Consider the following 23870-nt stretch of genomic DNA (forward strand, 5'->3'; position numbering starts at 1 on the left):
CTGCTAGCAGAATTAAAAAGCACTATAAATGGAGCAAGAAAAATCAATATACTTCCATAGCTGTTGTTAAAGGAACATCTGGGGCCATCTCTTACAGTCTTATTAAGTTATGTCTAGCCTACGGTTTGTTTCAGTAAGACCAGCCCCAAATGCACTGAGATTACAACACAACACTGCCAGCCAAGGATCTCAACTGGAAATTAGAATTCCTGTCTTGCAGCTAAGGCTGAAATTTGAGTCCAGACCTCTCCTCCCCTCTTCTGTCCTTCAGAGCCGGGCTGATCCACAGCACTGAGCAGCTCCACAGCTCTGGGAGGCTGTCTCAGCAGGAAGGACAGCACTCCAAGTCATTCTTGTTCACTTCTGTGTTTGTAGAAGTTAGCCTTTGAAATTGGATGTACAGCTCTTTTATGAACTTTTTGCTTCTCTGTTCCTGGAATGAATGCTGTTGATCACATTATGTTGCTACTAGAACTGTGATAAAACTCTTCCTACCATAGTTTCCCAAGAGAGGATGGAGAATTTGGGGCCGGGACTAGAGCGCACCCATGTCCACATACAAGGGCTTAGCAATACGGACAGAGATGGATTATGTATTGAGCCAGGATTAACATGAATTTTATTATGCAAAGCAAACGTTTCTGTAATGTGGTCTCTAAAATGATATGAGGGCAATCCTCTTTGTAGTCAGCATATTCTGCGGTAAAAGCATGGACATATTCAAATGCCCAAGGATGAAACATCTCTGGGAATAAAAGGTGTTACTCTGTGGGTCAGATGACCCACTCTAGGGACCTGAGATTCTTTGGTGGTTTACAAAATGAATAATCTCTTGTGCTGTCCTGCCCCTTTGTCAGTCAAAGGGAAGATCTAGGCTTTTCTTTATTTTCATATTCTGTTTTCACATACTATGTTATAAGATCACTTGCCCTGCTACAACTGCATACCCATGCATAAGCAAATGAAGTATTTTTAGAATGCAAGTATAATGAGGACTTTCTGGAAAACGTGTATTCTAAGTCATTACTCTAAACTTCCAGAAGTGCAAGTCATCATTGACCTCATTTATGCTCAGCAAGCCAAGAATAAGACTAAATAGGTTCTGTATTTTGCAAAAAGGATTATATATAGTCTATCTAAAGAGTGCTGATTGTTCAGTTGGAGTATAAAAATCCTCATTTTACATCCAAGTCCCTTTAACTTCAGTGGGGATTTTAAGTGTCAACTCCCACATCCAGAAGATGAAATTGATTCATTTTATTTTAAATAGTCTATATTTAGGTATCCAGACTAAGTTTGCAGCTACCAATTATTAATAGAAATAGGCACATCAGAAAAACAGCTCAGTCCATGTATGTCAGAGCTCTGTATCAGAATGGGACAAAATATCTTACAGAGGTGATCTCTCTCTCTCTCCGTACTTTAAGTTAGCATATATGACAAGCAAATTTGGTAATCCTACTACTCAATAAGATAATTTTATTATTAAAGCTGACTTTCATTAACCATCTCACCTTTCAAAATTGTAAAGTGGTAGCTCTATCTCGTTCATTGAAAACAGATTACTCAGCTCTAAAATGAAAAAATATGTATCTGTGTACCAGTTTCTTCTTCTCAAGTGTATTTCCTCTTTTTATGTTTTTAATACCCTAGAGGTATTTTCAGAAGCTCAAATAAGTGATTAAAGACTTTTCTGTTGTCATTTTTATACTTTTAAGCCTACTTTTTCTTACTTGAGATTTCCATTTCTTTAAAGCTACTTAGCTGAAATGGAAGCCACCCACACAACCACGCTATGAAAATCAGATATTTGCAATATAATACTTGTACTGTAGTTCCATTCCTCCATCATACACACTACATCTAGTTTCAGTGGTCTGAACAAGCAAAGGCATGCACGTAATTAATTCCATGAGGGACAGCTTATTCATGTATTTGCACACAAACTCTTTCTCTTTATAAATCCAGTTGCACATAATTTATAATGGCTATTTCTGCTAACTCGAGTACTCTGTGTAAATTGAATTCTAAATAAAGCTCCAAGTTTTCAGACATATTTCTGTTGCAGCTTGATGAAACATGTGGTATTGTTCCACGCATACATACACACACTGGAAATGGCTGTTTCTATTTTTCGGCCTGTCCCATGTAGCAAAATGCTTATAAAAATAACATGGCAACAGTTGCTTGCACATGTGGATGTCATAAACATTTTGTGTTACTTTACAGACGAACTCAGGCAAATGCATTTTAACAGCAGCAGGCACGTTCTCGGGAACGGATATGGAAAGCGTCTGCTCAGGCACAAAGGTGATTTGTAAGCTGCAAGGGGGTCATACATACGGTGCGAATTAGCTGCCAATTAAAACTCGCGAATATTTTTCTGATAAGCCACATTCACACGCGTAGGATTTGTGCTTAAAGCCAGGAAAGCGGAACACAAAGCACACTTCCAGCACCGTAAACGAGCAAGGCCCAGGAGACCCCCCAGGGGTAAACGCTGCTCCCCTCCCGCCCCAGCGCCTTCAGGCCTGCCTCTCCCCGAGGCGCCCTCCACCCTGGGCAAGCCCGGCTCTGCCGCCGGCCCCCCGCACTCAGCGAGGCTCCTGCCGCAGCACCAAGCCCCGCCGAGACCAGCCCCCGAGCGAGGGCTCCCAGCAGAGGCCCCGCCATGCTGCCGCCGCCCGGCGCTGCCCCGTCGCCTAGCAACCAGCCTCTAAAATGGCGGCCGCGCCCGACGGCCCCGGTGCGCAGGTGAGTGGCGCTGCGGCTCTCTCTCCCCTGCCCTCGGCGGGCCCCGCCGGCGACACCCTTATGCGGCGGCAGAGAGCGAAAAAACCGGCAAATCAACAGCCCCAAAAGCACGTTCGCTTCCGCCCTCGGCTCGGGGAGGACCCAGCCTCCTCCGCTGTCCCCGGCGGCGGCTGCCCCTGCCGAGGGCCGCCCCCCGCCCCGGGCACGGCCGCAGCGTGGCGGGGGCGTCTGGGCCTGCCTGCCGAGGGGGCCGGGGAATCGCCAAGAAGGGAGCCCGAAAAATAAAAGCCTTGGGAGACAGTCCTCTCTCTTGAGCACGGCCGTTGAAAGCCGTCGCTGGGGTTTCTGTGTTTGAAGGAGGTGTGCGTTTTCCCTCGGTGTGGCTGACAGCTGCTTGCGTTCCGCAGAATCCCCGAAGGCGGAAGCTAACGCTCCTAGGATTGCCGTACGGCTGTTCTTCTCCAAAGAGCATTTCTTTCTCCACTTGCACATTTTGTCTGGGCGAAAGAAAAATATGACCGTTTGTCCAGGATTTTCGCCTCCGGTGAGGTTGCCGGCCAGACCGAGTTCCCAGACAAACGGCCCCTGCCCAAGCATCGGCTGCGGTGAATAAACGGCCAGCGCGCGCTGCAGGTGCCACAAGCGCTCTGCTTGCTGTGTTGGGGGAAGTACCAGCCGTCCAAACCAGTTGCAAGCACACCCAAAGTTATTTTATGAATGTTCAATAAGCCCAGGACAACGCAGCCAATGCAGGCTCCTCTAAACATACCCATCAGTCCTTCCAAGCCATTTTGGTGTTGCAAAATTGTATCGCTTTTTGTGTTTTAAACAAAGATGATCTTGATGATGGTGGGTATTCTGATAGATGTTCTGCCTTTTATCAAGCAATAGTGATCGATATCCACAATTCTCATGTTACTAGGATTTTACTGCTTTTGCAAGTTACAGTAGGTGCAGTGGCATAATCTGAAAGTTACATTTGTGTCTCCGTTTTTGAAGTTAATATACAAGCAGAGTTTTCTGGATGCATAATTTAAAAAAAAAATCACGTGCATAAAGTTCAGTTGCAAATGCATTGCTAGATAAGCAGTTTTCCCGGTTGATCTCTGGGTTGCTGACATGAGGGAGAAGCCAGTTCTGCCAGTCAGCATACATTACTTTTCCCCTCGTATCTATGAACCGTGATTCTCACAGCTAAAGAAAACTAGAGAAAGCCTCACATAATTGTTGGAGTATTTTTATCAATTTAAAATAGAAATTGTTAATTTGATCTTGCTTCATCACTGTCTTAGACCATACTTTGTTTGCAAGGTGCTGCGATGAATATATTAATTTTGACATGTACATTAATTTAGATGCTCATTCAGTATGCATGTTTAATCATAACGTAATGAATATGTAATTATACAGTATATTATGCTGACAAATGTACTGTATACTGTCAGGCAGTAGAAAAACAGCTGAAGATCTGTGGCTTTAAGAGGAATATGGATGTCTTAGTATTGTATCTGGCTGGACAGTAAGTAAAATATGTTTCTCTGTCTTTTACTAAAACTAGAGCACACAGCAGATGGTGATCTTTCATAATACTGTGTATATCAGATAGTCTCTGAACTATATTTATATGTGAAAATCATATTTATACCTGGTAAATCATATTTATACCTAAGCCATACATGTTGTGTAAGAGGAAATGGTGAAGATACGCTGACATATATAGCCGAACTGTACTCACAATTAAGTAGTTATCTGCCTCAGCCCTGGGTATGCAATCCTCTTCTAGCAACCCAGAATTGCTCGAGGGTCTGTAAGTTCACAGCGTTTTGTATGAACTTCTGCCACAGAGAGAAGAGAAGTCGGGCTTAATGGGCTGATCTCTGCCTGTTCTGACTGGCTTGGAAAGCTGGGTGGAAAGAGTATCAGGAAGGCAAACAAAAAACACAGGACCTGCCCAGTCTGAGAACCACCACGTTTCTGACCTCCCTGAAGACATCTCTTACTGCAATTGTAGATGGCTTACTAAAGCCTTTGAAAGTACCTGCATCTCTGCCGTAAGGATTGGCAGGAGGGCAGGGCAGCATGAAGTGAGTGCACACGTGAGAGCATTTGCTCGAGGCTGGCAATGCTGTTCAGAGGGCTGATCTCTGCGAGTTTTACAAAGTGGCTGAAGATAGAGGGCAGGTGAGAAGGAGAGGAGGGAAGAAACCATGCTAACGGAAGAAAAGCAAAGCTTTCGTGAGCCTGTAGGTGATCTAGGTTAATAGTGGCACGTTGTAGGACGAACATACCGAGAGGCTACCATAGAAGGATGGATACATGACAGGAGATACTTCAAAGCTGTTTAAAAGCATACTTTGAATTTCTGGCCAGGGCATAATTCCAAGTGTTGCATACCTGTCTGCAGTCTCACAACTGCATCTGATGTTTGTAGTGTTGATATCGTATGCACAGAACTAAAGCAGTTCAATAATTTGGGGGCAAGATTTTCAAGGTCTCTATGTCGTGTGAATGCAAATAAAGGTGTTGGGATTTCAGTACTGTGTAGCTTGTTTTTAGTGGGAACTAGGTGGTCTTGAAAATCTAAATGTGCCCATTGGGTACTCTAAATTTTTCAGCATATCTCCTGATTTATACCAAAAAAGAATTGCTTTTTGAAAAGAAAAAGTAAAACACATAGCTACTGGAAAAATTACTAAAATTTATATTTTAAAAAGAAGAAAACATACAGAAAATTTAAGTAAGGAAAGAATTTAAGTAATGAAAAAATAAAAGATGCATCTATATATTATTTAAACAATATGATGAAATTATTGTAATGCATGCATGCAAAAGAGGCAAAGCTGCATATGCAGTCTTAGTAGGCACATTTTCTGATTTTAAATGCTTAAATAGGTGCCCTCACTGGCATTGGAATAGTTTTCTGGCGTGGAATAAAAAGACTCGATCAGATGGCACATAATAGAAGTGATCTGTCTTCCCATGAAACCGCTTTAAGAAAGGTAATGCAAGCTGGCTTCTTTGATGATTGGAGAGAACTGAATTCCTTTTATTCTGTAGCAGTTTATATAAAATTTGAACTTTTGCCAATCTCAGTATCAGAGCCTGCCTCCTTACTGTTGATTTGACATAATTTTCTGCTGGCTAAACGAAAGAGAAAATGAAAAATTAATGATTAGAGTCTGTCAGATTAGATGGAATGAAGTTATATTTTTAAACTATTGCTATTAAAGGGACATGAAAAATTTACTTTTGGACACTGAAAGCTGTCATCCTAGGGAAACTGATTAACTTAGCAGTAGGTAGGAGAAGAGTGCTGGAGGCCAAGAAGGATCAGTTTATGAGAGAAAGGCGAAGTCTGGAAGGCGTACAGAAATGGACAGGCTCTTTTAAAATGTTAGAGGAATTAATCTCTACCTAGGGCAAATTAAATACCTTAATACCAGAAAAAACAACCAAAAAAAAAAAAAACAGATCACGGCTGGGAGACAGTCAAGGTGAGAATATTACTAGAGAGGGAGTAAAGACAATTTAAATGTAACCCTGTAAACTAGGACTAGAATGGCAATGACAAAGAATATGAGGAAATTTCAGCTTTGCGATCCAAAAAATTGTTCGGGGGTATACAGGTAAAACTACAAAAAATTAGATAATGGTCAGTAAGAGCAATGTCCTGTCAACATTCACGTCCTTATCTTTACTAACTTGAGTACTGTAATTCTGGTTACTTGTGACAATAAAAGTAAGCACACAAATCCATATTTGCAGGGTCCATATTTGCAGGGTTAATTTTCAGGATTATTTGAGGAAACCAAGTAACCAATTTAGCAAAGGAGCAGCACTGGATAATCTGATTTCCAGAAATGCAGAATAAAACTACCGCACCTCAATTTTGTGAGGTTTGTTCTCAATAGATTTTTTTTCAAATGTGAGATCAGAAAAGGTCTTTGTCTGGAGAGTTTGTCTGAAAAGAGTACCATGGGAAACTGGAGACTAGGCTTCCCAGTTGGAACACGTGCAGGTGAGTTTAGGCTGATGATGTGAGGTTAATACTTATTGATCCTATTAATTCCTTCTGAAACACTAGCCTTGGTCCTGCAATATGTTCAAATCCATGAGAAAAGTTTTATTAGGTTGCTTTAAAAAATCATAATTTAAAGGCCATCTGTAATTATTCTGGAGAAAATCAAGACCATTTGTTTAAAGCAACAAAAAATAAGGAAGAAAATTAGTGAAAATTATTCAGCAGGTCAACTCATGTTCTCACGTTAGCTGGTAATTTTTTACTTACAGTTCACTTGCAAGCACAGCTTCAAAGTCTTAGATACACCATTAAACAAAAAAAACTTGCAAGTACAAGGGAGATCATTCCAGCCTCAGTGAATGTACAATTTGATTTAAACCAAAACTGTTGAGTGAGGATGAGTGTGTACTCAATTCATGTGATGACAGGAGAGAAGAGGGGGTGAAAAAAAAGGTGTGTGTTTTCTGTTAGGTCCTCTGACACTGTGGCTGTGGCTGAAGAATTCATGCTGTACTTTCAAAACAATTTTCTCTTTAGGTTTATGTCCCTTAAGATGTAACAATTCTCTTCATAAGTTCCGGGCAGAATCCCTACAAACTGCAAAGTAGATAGGACTCATATTCTCTGGGAAAATAAATGCTATTATGAAAGAAAAAGTTAAGGTATGCGTGAGTTTATTCCCGTTTCTTTGCCACCTGCTGCTTTGTTACGCGTTCACGTGTTTAGGATGCTTACACGGTCTCTACCATCTTGTTCTGTCTGCCCTTCTCTGCTATAATTTCTATAGAGTTGTTGCTTTTTAGTGTTTTTAGAATGTTATTTATCAAAAATTGAACTGTTTACAAAATAATTAAGCAACATTAAAATTAAGCAATTTATTATCTTTTTTCCTCCACCAGAGGACTGAGAAGTATCCCGAGTCTATCACGGTTTCACAGGTTAAGGTACTTGTGGATTAATAACAATAAGGTAATAAGACATTCCTTTAAAAAAGAGAACAATTCATTAATACTCCCTGATTATTACTTCATACTTTTGCTAAGATAAAATATTATATAATTGCCAAGTTAATAGATTATTTTCTAATTTCTGAGAAATTTAACTGATTTAAACATGACAGTTTTGAATAAACATAGTATTCCATTATTCCAAACATTACAGAATGTTTGTGTTCGATTTGAGAGGTGTCCAGGCCAGTGACTGGAGTATGACATTGAGAGCCACATTAAATTCTGCTCTGTTTCCAATGCACTATCTGGTCCCAAGTCAGTTACTCAGCCCATGTACCTTACTTTCTTCATCTGTGCAAATTCAGATTATATTCCCTATTATGTGCTAGGTGTTTTGAGACAATGCTCGGTTAAAATTTGTGGCTGCTCCACTTTCCAGCCAAGTCTCAGCACGTTGTATTTTATACTAAGTCAGCTACTTGACAGTGGAATTATCTGATTTAGAAATCTCCATATAAGTAGCCAAACATTATTAGGTCCCGTACTGAATCCAAACGTTCACCATTAGCCACTGATAATTTAAAAAAAAAAAAAAAAAAAGATAAAGCACAGTAATTTCTACCTGCTCTTAAATATCTTGATGTACAATAGTTTACATTATATCATGTTGGACTCAGGTTCTTGGAACACCAGCAGTACTTGCTCAGGTAAATAAGTAGTTCTGTGAGCAGAAGAAAAACATAAATTTACATTCCATATAATTTAGGAGTGTATGAATATCTGCTGCCCCAGGCTAACATTAATTACAAAGCATCTTACGTTGACTTTTTTGAAAGACCTGTGGTTATCCAGCTGTTTTCAAAAAATGCAAAAATATGAATACTTGAAAAGGCTGAACTAAAACCACAGGCATAAGGCTTTTCCTATTGTTTATGAAGAGCACTGAAGAATAAGAAATGTCCTGATGATCAAGCCGATCTGAACTTGCTGATCAGTAAAAGATAAATGAATCTGATTTTTGCATAGATCTCGCTTTCCTACCTAAGCAGTAACAATCAAAACAAAACAAAACAAACAAAACAGAACAACCTCTTCAGTATTCTGTAAAACTGGTGTGGAAATGTCATTTTCAGTCACTTGTCATCCCTGATGACTCATTGGCTTTTCTTAGAGATGTCCCAGCTAAATGTTGCAATAGAAGAAGCATCCTTTTCTGAACTTGGAAGAGCTGGCTTTTTTTTTTTCTTTAAAAGGGCATCACAATAATTTTATTTGCAAAAAGTAAAGTTTGGACGACCTCAGTAAAAATCATATTTATCAAAGATAGAGAAATGTCACTATTTCAGGTAGGTACATGATGGTCTTACACTGCACAAGAAACAATAATGATTGTGAAGAATATTGTATTTTTAGAATCTTGTTTTCACTGAATCAGGTTTTTCTGATCAGGTGCCGTAAGATTCATTAAATGATATTATTTTGGACTATAAAGTATCTTTTCTCCTAGAATTTCAGAGAACTTTATGAATGAGAAAGCCCCCACCTTATTCTCACCCTTCCAACTTTCAGCTGTTGTTAATACACAGAGTAAAGCATGTTTGTCTTAAAGTCCGTGGCACAATTCAAGGGCTGAAATCCTTGTCCCACTAACAAATTACTTTGCATCATACAAATCAGAGTAGTATCAGGAACAGAATTCTATTTGTAGTTGTTGTAGTTAAGCTTTTAGATAAATAGTAACCCACTGTTAGTACTCCCAGTTCTTAACTATTATAATGGTCAGCATGGTACCCCATTACATGTACTTTACTTTGCATCCAAGTCAAGATAATACTACAGCTGAGCTTCTCAAAGTAAGGGGCTAAGATTTCATAGAGAGTGAAGATAACTCTTGATACCCATAAGACAAATTTTGCAATAATTATAATTTTTTTTGTCATATTTGGAAATTAGAGCAAGTACATGCTCTTCAGATCTGCTGGTGCAGAAATAATTTTTATTCCAAGCGTATTTTTTAGAGTTATTCTTAAATCAGTATAGAAATAGTACATCCTACAAGGATGTTCTTACAGAAAAAAAGCATTTCAAATGTGAATAGAATTAAAACAAAATTCAAAGGCCAGTAATTTCAGTGAAATCTGTTCTGAAAAAACAAATATTAAATTTGTAGTTGAAAAAATGACGTAAGGCTATTTTACATGTGTTTGCCATGTGTAATTAGTATTTCTAATGAAGTTTGTGTTCTCAAGAGATGCCTTAAACCAAGACAGTCTTTCACTAAAATACAAAAAACTACCTATAATGAAATGCTTTTAAAGAGGCCATGTTTATACTTCTCCAAAGTTAAATTTAGACTGATGTATAATAGTTTTCCTAATTCTCATTTCAGATCCAAGATTTGACTTTCTTGGTGAAAAACCATTGCTTGACAGAAGTCTACCTCAACAATAATGAACTCACAGATATATCAGGTATCAACCTTCCCTTTTTAGATCGTTGAGCAAAGGCCTACTCATTCTTTTTGGTATATTGACATTAAAAAATATGTAATTGGAGTACAGTGACTTACTGGTTGAAAATTCCTGGTCTAAGGGAATGAAATATCTTTTCACTTGCCAATTACATGTTACTATATAGTTATAATGTACTAATTTTGGTCTTTATCAGATATAGTCAACATATGAAATACCAGCAGTGTAGACAGCTTTTACATGAATGTTTTTTTTTACTTCTATTAAAACAACTGAAAATATAAGATAGTTTTGGAAGCAGTATGTGCAGTTCCCAATTTAGTATCAGTCAATTGTAAAACATTTTTTGCTCTAACATGACCATATTTCATATTCAAAATAAACATGCAAAGCTCTTCTCACATCTGATTATTTGTAGTCCCCTTGCTAACCAGGTACTCCATAATTTGATTAGAAGTACCTGTTGAGAGCCGTGTTTGTTTATATGATGAAAAACTGGTAGCAGTGCTCACAGACGTGATATTAAAATAAAAGGGCAATAAATTAATAAGCTGTCCCACTTGTAATATAGTCACAAATATTCTGCAGTTTCTTCGTGATGTATTTACATTTAACAATCAGAAGTAATCTGCGAAGTTAATGTAAAATTTTTCTTCAAAAATTCCAGCTTTGTCTTATACATCTATTTAAGTTTTGCTTGCTCTTATAGTTTAAAATAGCTGCTGCAGATTAGTAAATTTGTGAATGGAGAGGCCATAGCATATTAATAAATTCATGTGTTTTAAACATTTTAAGTGTTAATATTTTACCTTTCTCTGTCCCCATGAAATGTTGGGATGGAGAAATGAGGCTAATTAGTTTCTGCAAGATTTTGGGAAAAATGAATGTTTGAAAGCAAGAAACATAAAAGCAAAAGAGACAGTGCATGAAGTACTAAAATATGGGTAACAGAAGGGCAGGTATCATTGGTAGAGAAATGTGAATGAGAAGAGCTGTATAGAAACTGGAAAATGAGATGTCTAAACTTGATATGGAGTGAGGATGTGAAGATGTAGTCTGGGTCAGTCACAACAGTATTTAGGAGTAACTTTTTAATACGTTAATAATTAGTTGAAATTGAGCTGTTTTCTAAGGCACATAGTGTGGTTTGTGAGGCAAAAGGAAGAGAAGGGCAATTGATCAAAAATTACTGGGAAGTATGAGGAAGAAAGGAAGGAAAGATAGTAAGGAAGGAGGGAGGAGGAAGGAAGGAAAGGAGGAAGGAAGAGTAAGGAAGGAAGGAGAGGGTGCAGTTGAACTTGATTTGTTGAGGTGAGGGTGATGGGGACAAATGGAACTGGAATGAAAAAAATGAGGTATGTGTTCAAAAGATGTGAACAGGAAAGGTAAAAGGGACATTGAAATTTCTGATAAATAAAACATCTTTTAACTAATTTCATGTAAGGTGTTACCAAAAAGGCAGGCTTGGGTGGATAACTAGAATATCAAATTTAGCATGCAGCATTATAAAACATTACTTAATCAAGGCAATCATATATGATGATATGTTTTTATTTTATTTCAGGTGCTCTGAAACACTTGTGTGCATTACAGATTCTGTTGCTTCACAACAACCAGTTAAAAAACCTGGGCAAAACAGTGAAGGAATTAAAAGGAATGATAAGCTTGCAGACCCTAAGTAATACCTTCTTTTTAAATTGCAGAACAGTGAACAATAGTTTCTTAGTGTATCTTATCAGGATATTTGTTTTCTGTTTCCGCTATTTGCCAACAGCTTTTGAACCTAATGACCAAATTCAACCAAATTTGACAGAAGAAAGAGATCTTTAAGATAGGAAAATCCTACAAGAGCGTACCCCCACTGAGAAAAAACTGCCGAAAGAATTCAACAGTTACTGCTGTCTGGCTGCTGTCTGGCCAATCTGCTGGTTGCGTAGCTTGGAAGCAGTTAAAGCGGTTTACTGCTACCTATTAGTAAGGGGACATGTGAGTACAGTGAGGGTTATCAGAGAGGTGAAGGGAGTTGAGAAACTGTGTCTCAAGACTGCTGTTGAGACTGTGAGTGAGGTTATAGGTTCATGTAAACCAAATCCCTGCCTTCATTAATTCTTTTGCGCACAGAACTTATTTTCTGCCTCTTTTTGGCATACTTTATGCATTTCTAGAGTCTAAGGATATGTACACTTTAAATATTAAATATAATGATATCTCTGTTAACTAGCATGATTTTTGATACACTGGGTGGAAACGAAAGTAGCATAGGCTCTGAAATTTCAGGTTAAGTTGTACAAGACAGTGCTGGCGCCACAAAGTTACAATGTAAGAAGTAGCCTCCAGGGAAGTAGGATTATATGCTATTAACTTATTGAAAGTGAAAGTATAAGCAATATTTTTCCATGGTTCCTAAAAGAATGTCATCATAGATCATACCAAACTCTCAGAACTTTGAGAAAACAGGAAACGAGTTGTATGTCTTAGTAACATAATTAATGGAGATGAACATCATCAAAACATACCTTGTGCATTCAAAAAACTGAATGTCTCTTGGCAGGAAAGGAAAATATGGCTTGAAAAGTATATTTTTAATTGAACTTGAAACTAGGCCAAAAATTCAAAATCAAATCAAGTGTTTAGGAAGACAACATGCCAGTCAAATTACTGTAAGTTTTTGCATTATGTGCAAGGTTTAAAAATAGACTGTTTAAGAATGCAGTTGTTTAAAGTGATTAGGGAAAGTCTGGACTGACATCCTGTCACTTGAATTTAATATTATAGCGCTACCGATTAACACAGAGCTTCAACAAGCACAGGCGGTTTGTTAGGCTTGTTGCAGCTATTTGTGGGAAACAGAGAGAAATAGCAGATAGTTAAAGTGCTGCTGAGTTATGATGTATGGCAGTCACAAAGACATAGTGAAAATAGGATGCGTATTGGACTGACCATCACCATAGAAAAGTAAGTATCTAAGAGAACTGTGGAACAGAATTATACAGAACATGCTAATCTACACTGATTTAAACAAAAATCTTCAGTTAAAGGATATGAGAGTAAATGCTAATCAGTGGAAGAAACATATTGTGCTTTCAGTCATTCCTTGCTAACCTTTACAGTCACGAGAGAAATGACAATCCCTTTGTTTCAAAGAAAATTCTTGATAAGGAGGTCTCAAATTAGCAGGACTGTTTCATAAAATACATCATCATATCTGAAGTAAATGACAGCAGTAAATGAGAAAAATACCTTTTAAAATCAAAATTCTATGTAAGTATTACCATATCATCTATTTGCAATATTCAGAAATGTGAAATGGGTGCAGAATTTGTGCTGTGTAACTTTGAGAAGGCCTGTGCCCATAAGTCTCATTTATAAAATAAAAATCAGTTTGGGAATGGGAGGTTTCTTATTGTTGCAAGGTAGCACGTTTTTATTGCTGGACAGTCCAATTAAAACAAATGCTTGTTAACCTTCAACAAAACTCTGGATGCAAAATAAGAATTTATTACGGAATAGCTCTTGTGAACATTAGAACTACTAAAGATTGGGCAGTCTAATATGCTATGAGTGTTCACTTCAGAAGTAACATCCAGCTGGCAAAATGTTGTACTTCCTTAAGGCTCTCTTGTGATTTTTAGCCACTGCCCTACATCGGATTTGGAGCATAACACCATTCTTTGTCAGGCATTTGTGGAAGACGCTCACCTTCTAAAGATTTACTGGATGGCTTACTTGCAACTGCAGCGTTTTGAGAGATAGAGAGGTTTTCTCTATGGGCTCACTTTGTGCTCACAGCTCCCTTTAGGAATCCAAAATTTTTCTGACATACTCTGTAAACTGTCTCAACTGATTTATTATCCGCAACTGATAGTATCTTGCTGCTAGCCCTTGGAAGACTCTTTTTGTTCTTCAGTATGTTTCTACCACAATAGTTCCTTTCTGCCCCATGTGGGATAAGCACACTGTTTTCCTACATTCTGAATTGAGAAAACAGACAAAAGTGGAGGAAGAAAGCATTATACCTAATTTGTAGAAGTAAAATTAACTGATGTTCACTAGAAAGTAGATAGTAGAGCCAAGGATTGATCCCAGATGTTTTGTAAAATAAGACCATCTTGATCCATACAGTGGTTGAATTTACTTTAAGAATCAGAAGTAAAAAATAAATAAATAAATATATATATATATATATATATATTCTCCAAAACAAAACGACAAATCAGTGTGGCTGAGGAGGGATGTGCTCCAAGGAGTATCTGAACTCAGAAGTACTAAGAATCGACTCCTGTGCCTTGGAAAAATCTCTCTCGAGTATTCGTTCCATTCCAGAACTGCTTGAAACGCCAACCTCACCTGCTTTTAAACTTCTTTCTGAAACGTTTTTCTCTCTGGAATGCTAGCACATATTTTCTTGACTCAGGAACAGACTTATCAGATATATAGTTAATATTTCAGATTAACACTTTCTAGAAAAGTATGTATGGTTGTATGCATCAGTAAAAATGAAACTTTCTTTTACTGCCACCTTGTGGATCTCTTAGTACTTCTAAATACAATGGCCTTTTGGAAAAATCCTAGAAGAATTAGGATATTTTGTTAAATTCCCCTCTGAACACATGAACAGGCATTTTCTGCGTAGAAGATTTCAAATGCCCAGTCTGGACTTACTGAGCTCTCAAAATAACTGGTCAGTAGCCTCAAACAAATGAGCCTTCTTTGGCAGTCATCCTTTTCCTGAAGAACAGGGAATGATATCTTGTAGCCTTCTGATCTGTGTAGAATGTCTCAGATTTTTTTATCTTTCAGTATCGCTGGAATATCAGAGCCCCTGTTTGCTTCTGTGATACCATCTTTCTCCCTTTCCCTCCCTAAGTGCTAAAATTTTATATAGCGGAGGATTTGTTGCCTAGAGCAAATATTAACCACAGCCTCTCTTCAAAAGAAAAACAGGTCACCTTAGACCTTAATAGAGTTTGTCAAAATTATTAATTTATGGACGTTTTCTTTCTGTAAGCAGTAATTCCAGGTAGCAGCTTCCTGATTCTTTTTACCTTACTTTCCAGGAAAATATTCGTATAAGGAGAAAAGTAGCTCTAAGATTCATTTAATTTAGAAAAAATTAAAGGCACCTTGTCTGTCTTTTTGCAGATCCAGCAATGGGCCAGGCTCTATTTTAATCAACCTCTGATATCATTCTCTTGAACCAAACTAATCTAGCGTTTAATTTAGGCGAACACTATACATCTCCTGGCAAAGCAGCAACACAGGATTGACACCTATCTTTGTGTTGCAAAAGTTTGGTTATTCAGATAATGTGAACTTGAAGGTAAGTATTTCAGTCAAGCTGGTAATAGGCCCTTGGAACATAGCACTTCAAGTCCCACTGAAAGTTAGTGGGACCGAAGTTCAAGGAACCTTAGGCCTTTTCAAACATATTACTATAACCTATAGTTAGCTATTTCTGGAGTCTTCAAACTCATAATTTGTCAAAACATCAGAAAACCAGATGTTTATGCTTTATATTGTGTCTACAGGATAAAAGCTTTGAATCAGTTCTGATAAAGCCTTACGTATCCAAAAGCTCATCTGGTTTTAGTACCTCTCTCCCCTTGCAAATTTTGTGTCGTGTCTTTAAGCTATCATATCTAAAACACTACTACTATTTAAAATAGGCATCACCTAACAATATATCAGAAAATCAAAGGCAAACACTTTGTGGTTTTGTCTGCATATCACAGAAATATAAGAGAAACTTCAAAGGTTCAGAGTGTAAGATGGCACTTTTAGTCAAGTCTTGCCTGTGGTATTTTACATACTCTGCAATAAGCCAAATCTTGCAGTCCATGTTTAGTTGAGGAATTTTGCGTGTGTAAAGAAAGGCACTGTGCTTTGTTTACCTATATCAAAATAATTTGAATTTAATCATATTTTGTACAAAGTCTTTAACTACTAGTGATCTTTGGTTTTTCTGTCTTGCTAAGATAGCAGTTGTTTTTCTTTTTTCTTTTTTTTTTTTAATACACTTTTCAGACTTATTCCATAACCCTCTGGCACAAGATCCAGGCTACCGGCTTTATGTGATATACTTCCTTCCTTCAGTACAGCTCCTTGACAGGAAACGTAAGGATTGCTTTCCTCTTTTCACAAAGCGTTGACAGTTACTTACAATTCTAGTCAGTTTGGAAAAATAGGTGAATTAATCCTGTCTGTTCTTTTACTTGCACTTGCATTAGATAGCAAACTATCTAATGAACTCATACCCGTTTTTGCAATATTTGTCATGCAGGGGGAGTTTGTATGAAGTAAACACCAGACCCCCCCAAACACTTTGCCAGACCCTTTTGATTTCTATTCTTTAAATTGTGTGTCTTTGTCTTATATTTGGTCTACATAGTTTTAGGTAAGAGAGATTAAAGCCTGTGTTTACAAACATGTTCCTACAGTTTTGCATTCAAACTGGTATATTCACATGAATGAACCTGTTTACTTAAATATAGATAATATGCTCAGATGTTTACATGTTTTTGTACAATTTAAATAAGTATATGCATATTTCTTGATAATGTCCATGCTGATCAAGCTGTCAAAAATAAAACTTCATAAATCACTGAGAAATTTTTCACAACTTCTCTGCTCTAAAAGCTGCAGCAAAAATCATTTTCGGAGTAGCCAGGTGTTAAGTCAGCCAGTCATTAAACATCTGACAGTGCAGCCTGAAAATCAACTTTGGTGATTTGGTGTTTGGTGTTTGAAGTGCTATGTGATATGCAGGCGGACTGAGTATTGCTGGGGAGCACTAATAAAGGTGCTGAGATTGTTATCCCAGCTGTACCTTGTGGGAGAAGTGAGGAACCCTGCTCCCAGGCCTGGGGGAGGATCAGGGTGCAGGACAGAGAAAGGCTACTGCGGGTGCTGGTAGCGTGGGGCCTGTGCGTGGGGCTGGATGAGGAGCTGCGGGATCTGACCACGTGGCCATTGGCATATGCACGTACTTTGTATACAGGCAAGTGTAGTGCCTTTCCAGTGCACCTCCAGTCTCTTTAGCGTTTGGTCTTGTATTATACCCTTGCTTAGTATGTCTGTCAGACTGTTTTCCTAGTGATTGTTTTTGGCTAGGGAGCAATGCCTGGAGCTTTATCTGCTGTAAAAAAACATGTTGCATTTACAGTTCTAGAAACGTTTCTATAAAACTTCTGGACTCAGTCTTTTAAATACAGTTATATTATAATCCTGGATTAAGACTTTAGGCATTAAATTGTATCAAGCTGTACCCTTGACTTTCATTCAGTGAACTATTTCTGTAACATTACAAAGCTTCTTTACCACATCTGTGGAATGTTATCCGTGTACAGTCCTGGCTGTCTCCTTTACGCAGGACACGTGCTCACACTTCTGTTACCTCCAGGCATGACTACTGCAGTTCCTTTCTAATTGGTCCCCTAGATACTATGATTTTAAAAAAAATCCCTGAATTCAAAATGCTACTGCCAAAGTTATTTGTTCTAAACCTTTAGCTTGCTTTTATTCCATGTCTGAAGTACTAGATTAGTATGCAGGTCATATTATTAATGTAAAAAGGCCCTGAGACTTACAGTCTCAAACTCTTTGTTTAAAGTTATTTTTGAATGAAAGTGCAAAAAAAGGAAACTATGAAACTTTGCTTTTGATTGCACTCCTACAGTTTTCTCTGTAATTGAGCAATGGGAATTGCTGACCTTGAACCAGATTTTACTATGCATGCAGAAAACTCTAGGAGTCTTTACTCTGTTCTGTAATAGATCTCCTTTAATTGGCACAAAGAGTCTTGGTTTCTAGTTTCTTCATTTAAAACTGATCCTACTGCAGCCAAAAGAAAAAGTTTATTTTATTGGACAGGGCTTCGCTCTTGAACCTTAGGAGTTATTGCTCCATGTTTCCATTCTGAATCATTGTGGAATTATGCAAGTTTACCTCATTGTTGTTATAAAATTGCACAAAAAGTGAATTACCTTCTGCATGCACACAGAGAGTTGATAACAGACTGTTAAGCTGGTGGAAAAAAATAAAATTTTTATATCCCTTGAAACAGCAGTTACGCAAAGAGAAAGAGAATCAGCACTGCATGTCTACAACCATGAAAGATCTTGCGTTGTGCAGTCGATAGCTTTTGGAAAGCGAATAAATACACCACTGGTGACTAGAAAAGGATCTAGCAGATGCACTCAACCAGCCAGAAGACTGATGCGTTCAGGTATTTATAATAATGTAGGAAAACACCTACACTTTTAGGTGGTTTGAACTAGAAATAGTAATTTTCACTTACCTGGTAAAAGAGTTATTAGTTTTAGTAATAAAAAATAAATGCATTAGAAACTCAACAAAACCGCTCCCTGTTTAAAGTAAGTAGTAGTGGTAGCAACAGCCAACAAACGAATTCTTCTTCCTAAAAAATGTATTATGGCAAATAAGTTCTAGTCATTCTCTGTAGCTGCAGAGGTTTTTAGAAAAAAAATCTTTTCATTTAGCTCTTTTTAAAGTGTATCTTCATGTTTAATTTTTTGCTCTCTTATTTAAACAAAAATACTTCAACAAACTCCAAAAAAGAATGTTTCAGACAGGTCAGCTTCATAGAGTTTTGGTGCCCTCTAGTGCTTTACAAACTAATCTCTCAAAGAAAAGTTTTTCTCCTCGTGTTGCAAAATTTGCATATCTTGCCTAGTTTTGTAAACAGATTCCTTTTTATGCTTTCCAAGTAAAGAAGTTCTTAAATAAAGTCTGATAGTAGCATATTGCTTTAGGGCTTCTTGTAATGTAGTTTTTATAGAGTTATTAAAACATTCACATCTGTAAAACAGCATGGTCCTGACACAAGAAAGCAGGTGGATACCATCTATCTTGTGACTAGTACCATGGCAATACAGAAAAACCTTGAAGTTTCACTCAATCTCATCTGCTTTGCTGATGTTTTAAAGATAAGAAAAATAAAAAGTCGTGCATAGAATGACTGAAATGGTAGCGTTTTAAACAGGCAGTGTAGATGGGGTTTGGGCATTTTAATAAAGTGTCTGAAAATGCTTTTCAATGTATATTTCACAATAGTAATCCTAGGAACAGTATATTTAACAATAATTTTGAAAAGGCTGGTAAAAAGGATACTTTAATTATATTTAATAATTTCTTTTTCTTGTTGACAAATATCAAAATATGGGTACAGCTTACCTGTACCACACCTTCAAGCACACATGTAGACTAGTGGCATCATTTTTCTGTGAAAGGAAAAAAAAAAAAAAGGGAAGTGTCTGTCTAGGGAAAATAAAATACAAGAACTGCATAAACAGCTGCAAGAAATTGATCATAATTGGTGCAATAACCTTTTCAAAGAAGATATTTGTTTCCACAGTGACTTAATTAAAAATGATCTTACACATTTCAAATCATCTCCTAGTTTTCTGTTCATTTGAACAAGTAAGTGAGTATCAAGATCCTAAGTCTTAGGTAATCAAAAAGCTGTGCTGTACAGACATTAATGTCTTAATTTGAACTTTTTTATAGGTTGTGAATTTGGAAATCACACAAATAAGTAAGTAAATTTTGGACCTTTTTTGTTGCTTTTGCACCTCACAACCATTTACTTAATTTCCTCATCCCTTCCCTAAAAAAAAAAAAAAAATCAGAAGAAAAAAACCCCCAGTAACACTGACTTTTTGAAAAATATTTTGTCTTTTGTATTGCACATAGTTGCAACACTATACTGTTCTCATGAGACAGCCTACCTATTGCTTCAAAACACTTAATATTGGAAGGTGTTCCTCGTTTGGAAGTGGATATATGAAATTCCATTTTATTTCACTAGTCTGAATACTGATTAGTAGAAAAAGCATGCTTTAAGTAATAGAGCATCAGAATAATTGTTCTGTATTGTGGCAGAGGCCACTTTGGCTCTCCAGAAATACATGCCCCCCCGAAAATATTACTGACTTGTAGAATGAAACTTTTTAGCCCATAGTTGATGTTACTTTTATTCTGTTAGGTTTTAAAATCATAGAAATAAATATAAAACTTGGTTATCTCTGTCTACATTGAGGCAGAATAAAGGTTGCATTTTATTCAACAAAACATTTTCAGATGCTATCTTTATGAAACTTACTTACAAACTTAAGATATTAGCTTATTTTTATTTTATAGCTTTACATATAAAAATTTTTGAAAGACTTATTCAAGGATATAATACAAGCTTATGCATAAAGATTTCCTTTAACAATTTGATTTCATACAGTTGCTTCTAGTACCACTCTTTGCAGTCAGGCTAATTCATGTTTAAAACTTAATTCTAGCTTACTTTCCGTGGTGTTAGCTATCCTCATTGATAAAATGGATGTACAGCTTTTGCTCCATTTTTTTTAACGTAGATGCTTAGGCCTTTGCAAGGTACCCGAGCATGTAACAAGGTGTAAGTATGGGAACTGTATTACACCTAGTGGAAATATTCACATGGTTTATGCTAGGTGCACGTTACTACAGGTTTATATACCTTTATGAAATAAGTTCTTTTAAATTCAGGTTATAATACTGTATCTGAGTTAAAAGTTTTTAGTCTAACCTGAAGTCTGTCAATTCTGCATTGATGTTGTGACTCTGCCAAACTGCAGCTGTAGCAGGATGCATGAACCATGCAAGCTTACAGAGTTCTGGATTCAGAGCTTGAAAAGCAATATTTGCATGTTGACTATTTAGAAGTTCTGCACTGAAATAAATGTTGCAGTTAGTGTTATGATTTCTCTTAAATCCTTCTAAAAATCAGGACAGTCAAAGTTAAAGTTCCTATAATAACAATGATACCTTTCTTTATGACAGATGTACAGAAATATGTAATCATTGTATACAACAATAACAATTTTTGTGAAAAATAAGCAATGAAACTGTGCTGACATACCTTCTTTATACAAAACAACATTTCAAAGTCTAGTAAAATGCATTTTAAATAGTTTATGGTACAATTAAGTATTTTTTTCCTTAGAGTACCATGATTCTGACCTTTTCTGATTTTGTTTTTCCTTCTTAAAGTGGGTAACAGCGAAACAAAAGAAGACTTCAAAAAATTTAAAACTGAGTTCATGGCTTCTAGCTTTACTTTTAGTAAATTAGCTCTACAGCAGTTTGGAAATATTCAGATAATTTACATTTGCTTTGTTCTTTTTGCAGAGTTCCATTTGAAAACCCCGCAGATGCTGTTTTTCTAAGGGCAATGACAAGATCTATAATGGAGTTTTCCTCTGTTGACTGGAATAAAGTATCCACCTGTCAAGAAAGACGGCTTGAAAACAAAGCAGAAGAGCCCCATGAGACGATGACAGTCAAATTTAGATAAGTGTTTTCTTCCTTAAGAAAAAAAATCTATTCCTCCATCTGCAGTGCATAGAAACCTGTTATGTAAGTTAATATCTATGTAATACGTGTACACTGAAGCTTGCGTCTAATTAAATTAACTTCTAGCAAAAAAAAGTGTAACATTTATTTTATCTTCAGATATGTAATATGCAGAGTCAAAAAAAGAAGAAAATAAATGGTAAATGGTAGCAATATTATAGTAAAGCTGCTTGAAATATAATTCTTACAATGATTGTTATTATCACAAATTAACAAAGCAGAACTGCAAGTTAATTTCTAAGAAACTGAGGAAAATAATTTAGTTCGTTATGGTTTCTGCCAGAGCATGAGACTTCTTAGCCCACCAATTTGTGTCTTCCTCCCTCAAAATAAAGATAAAAGAAAAACCCCATGAAGCTTTTCTTATCTCTTTGTGGGATTATTTGTGTGCTGCATGAATACACTGAGAATTCTCAGTTTTATGAGGTTACTGTTTACGGTTTGAATATAGTGGAGCCATGTGCTCTTAAGCATCCTGAACTTGTGGATGGAGATCTTAAGATCTTCAGAACTCACCCACATCCATGAGACTTAAGATCCTGGACTAGCTCTTGACTGTGGCAGCTAGTATTCTGCAGGAATGCAAGCCTCTGCTTACTCATCCCTTTGTAGAGATGAGACTTACCATAAAAAATGCACTGCCCTAAGACTGCTGACTAGTTTAAACACACTCGCTTTTCGTAATCACATGAATCATGCAATACTAAAGCGCTACACCTGACGCTTTGGGCCTCTAAAGCCAGTTACCTGTTAGGGAGCTAAGAGCAGATGTGTATATAGATGAAAAACAGTAATTTCCTCACATCTTTCACTCTTCATTCTGCCAAAAGCTCGGTTTAAGTCAATGCTATCTAAGTTATCCAAGTCCTAAGCCTATGGCATGTCTGAATTACAGACTTTCTCTCCTTAAGTTTGCATAGAGTCACAGACCGGTGTAGGTTGGTAGGGACCTCTGGAGTTCAGCTGGTCCAACCTCCTGTTGAAAGCAGGGCCTCAGATTAGGTTATCCAGGGCTCTGTCAAGCCAAGTCCTGAATATTTCCAGCAAGGGAGATTTCACCACTTCTTGTGGCAACCTCTTCTACTGTCTAATTGTTCTCATAGTGAAGAATTTTTTCCTTATGTCCAGTCAGTGTTTCCCCTGAAACTCTTAGTGCCTGTTACCTCTTGTCATGTCATTGTGTATCCCTGTGAAGACAGTTCCTCCTTCTTCTCCATAACTGCCTTTAGGTCCTGGAAGACCATGATTAGGTCTCCCTAAGTCTTCTCTTCTCTGGGCTTAACAAATCCAATTCCTCCAGCTGTCTGATCATCATGGTGCCCCTCTCTCCCCAAAACATCTCTAGTTTTTCAGTGTCTCTCTTGAACTGGGTTGACCAAAACTGGGTGCAGTTCCAGGAGTGGCCTAACAAGTGCCAAGCAGTGTGGAATAATAACACCCTTTGTCTGCTGACTATAGTCATGGTGAGGCCTGGCACCATTTACCTTCCTTGCTGTTGCCGCACACTGCTGGCTCATGTTCAGTTTGCTGTCCAGCAGGACCCCCAGGTCCTTTTCAGCAGAGCCGGTCAGATGCCAGCCTGTACTGCTGCTTGGGATTGTCCCATCCCAGGTACAGGACTTTATCTTTGTTAAACTTCATAGTTCCTTTCACCTTTTTGATGGTAGTGTCCCTCCTTTTTGCTTTCCACTTCCCTATTTTTCTTGCTCAAACTTCCATGCGTTTTGTAAATCTCCTTAAATCACCCCCACCTCTGTGATTTTAAAGGTTAGCTCAACACCTTGCTTCTGATTAAGTTTCAGGAATGTTTCATTTCTCAAATTGAATCAGGCTACAGAGAAGCTGGACCAAACTAAGCTTCACCTAACATATTTTTCTTAACAAGTTCCTCTCTAAATAACTGACAATCAGGGTCTAATAAGTGTATGTAATCCTTAGTTTGTCTGACTCTCTTCAGCTCCGACAGCTGACCATGTTCATGGAAGTAGTTTATGATGCAGTAATTCATCAATTTCACAATGCCTGAGATTGCACATACACAGATTTCGGATGTGATTGTAGACATGGCAAAGGCTGTATTTAAGCGTTTTCTCTGAAAATAAACTGCACCCCACACACAATGTGGAGCCAGACTGAGGCAGTAAACAACACCATTTCAGCGTAAATTCCATTAATTTCAAAATTTTGGATCAAATTAGATGCACGACATTTCTAGCCTGGAATGTTTTTCTGCTCCTTTCTTCTTTTGAATACAAAAATTGAAAAAAAATTGAA

General features: G+C 37.4%; 1 protein-coding gene across 7 annotated transcripts; it reads left to right on the forward strand.

Moving 5' to 3' along the window:
* The first annotated feature begins 2414 nt into the window (after positions 1-2414).
* LRRC72 (leucine rich repeat containing 72) lies at positions 2415-21922 on the forward strand. Of its 7 annotated transcripts, XM_068935022.1 has the most exons (10): positions 2701-2754; positions 3162-3603; positions 4200-4273; positions 7675-7744; positions 10115-10196; positions 11761-11874; positions 16221-16310; positions 18259-18420; positions 19722-19749; positions 21372-21746. In XM_068935022.1, exons 2-10 carry the CDS (start codon positions 3589-3591, stop codon positions 21535-21537), a joined length of 801 nt encoding a protein of 266 aa, XP_068791123.1. In that variant the 5' UTR covers positions 2701-2754; positions 3162-3588; the 3' UTR covers positions 21538-21746. The 7 variants fall into 7 exon arrangements, with proteins under 7 accessions (XP_068791127.1, XP_068791121.1, XP_068791126.1 ...); XM_068935020.1 differs by lacking the exon at positions 3162-3603 and having other exon boundaries at positions 2593-2754; positions 18262-18420; positions 21372-21922; XM_068935019.1 differs by lacking the exon at positions 3162-3603 and having other exon boundaries at positions 2637-2754; positions 21372-21922.
* The last annotated feature ends 1948 nt before the right edge of the window (positions 21923-23870 follow it).

The sequence above is a fragment of the Struthio camelus genome, chromosome 2 (genome assembly GCF_040807025.1).
Source record: "Struthio camelus isolate bStrCam1 chromosome 2, bStrCam1.hap1, whole genome shotgun sequence".
Classification (NCBI taxonomy): domain Eukaryota; kingdom Metazoa; phylum Chordata; class Aves; order Struthioniformes; family Struthionidae; genus Struthio; species Struthio camelus.

Coding starts and splice junctions, on each gene's coding strand:
- LRRC72 (XM_068935019.1), top strand. CDS start 2,722: ATGGCGGCCGCGCCCGACGGCCCCGGTGCGCAG. Junction 4,274..7,674: donor GTATTGTATCTGGCTGGACA/GTAAGTAAAATA, acceptor TTCCTCCACCAG/AGGACTGAGAAGTATCCCGA. Junction 18,421..19,721: donor CAGAAGACTGATGCGTTCAG/GTATTTATAATA, acceptor ACTTTTTTATAG/GTTGTGAATTTGGAAATCAC.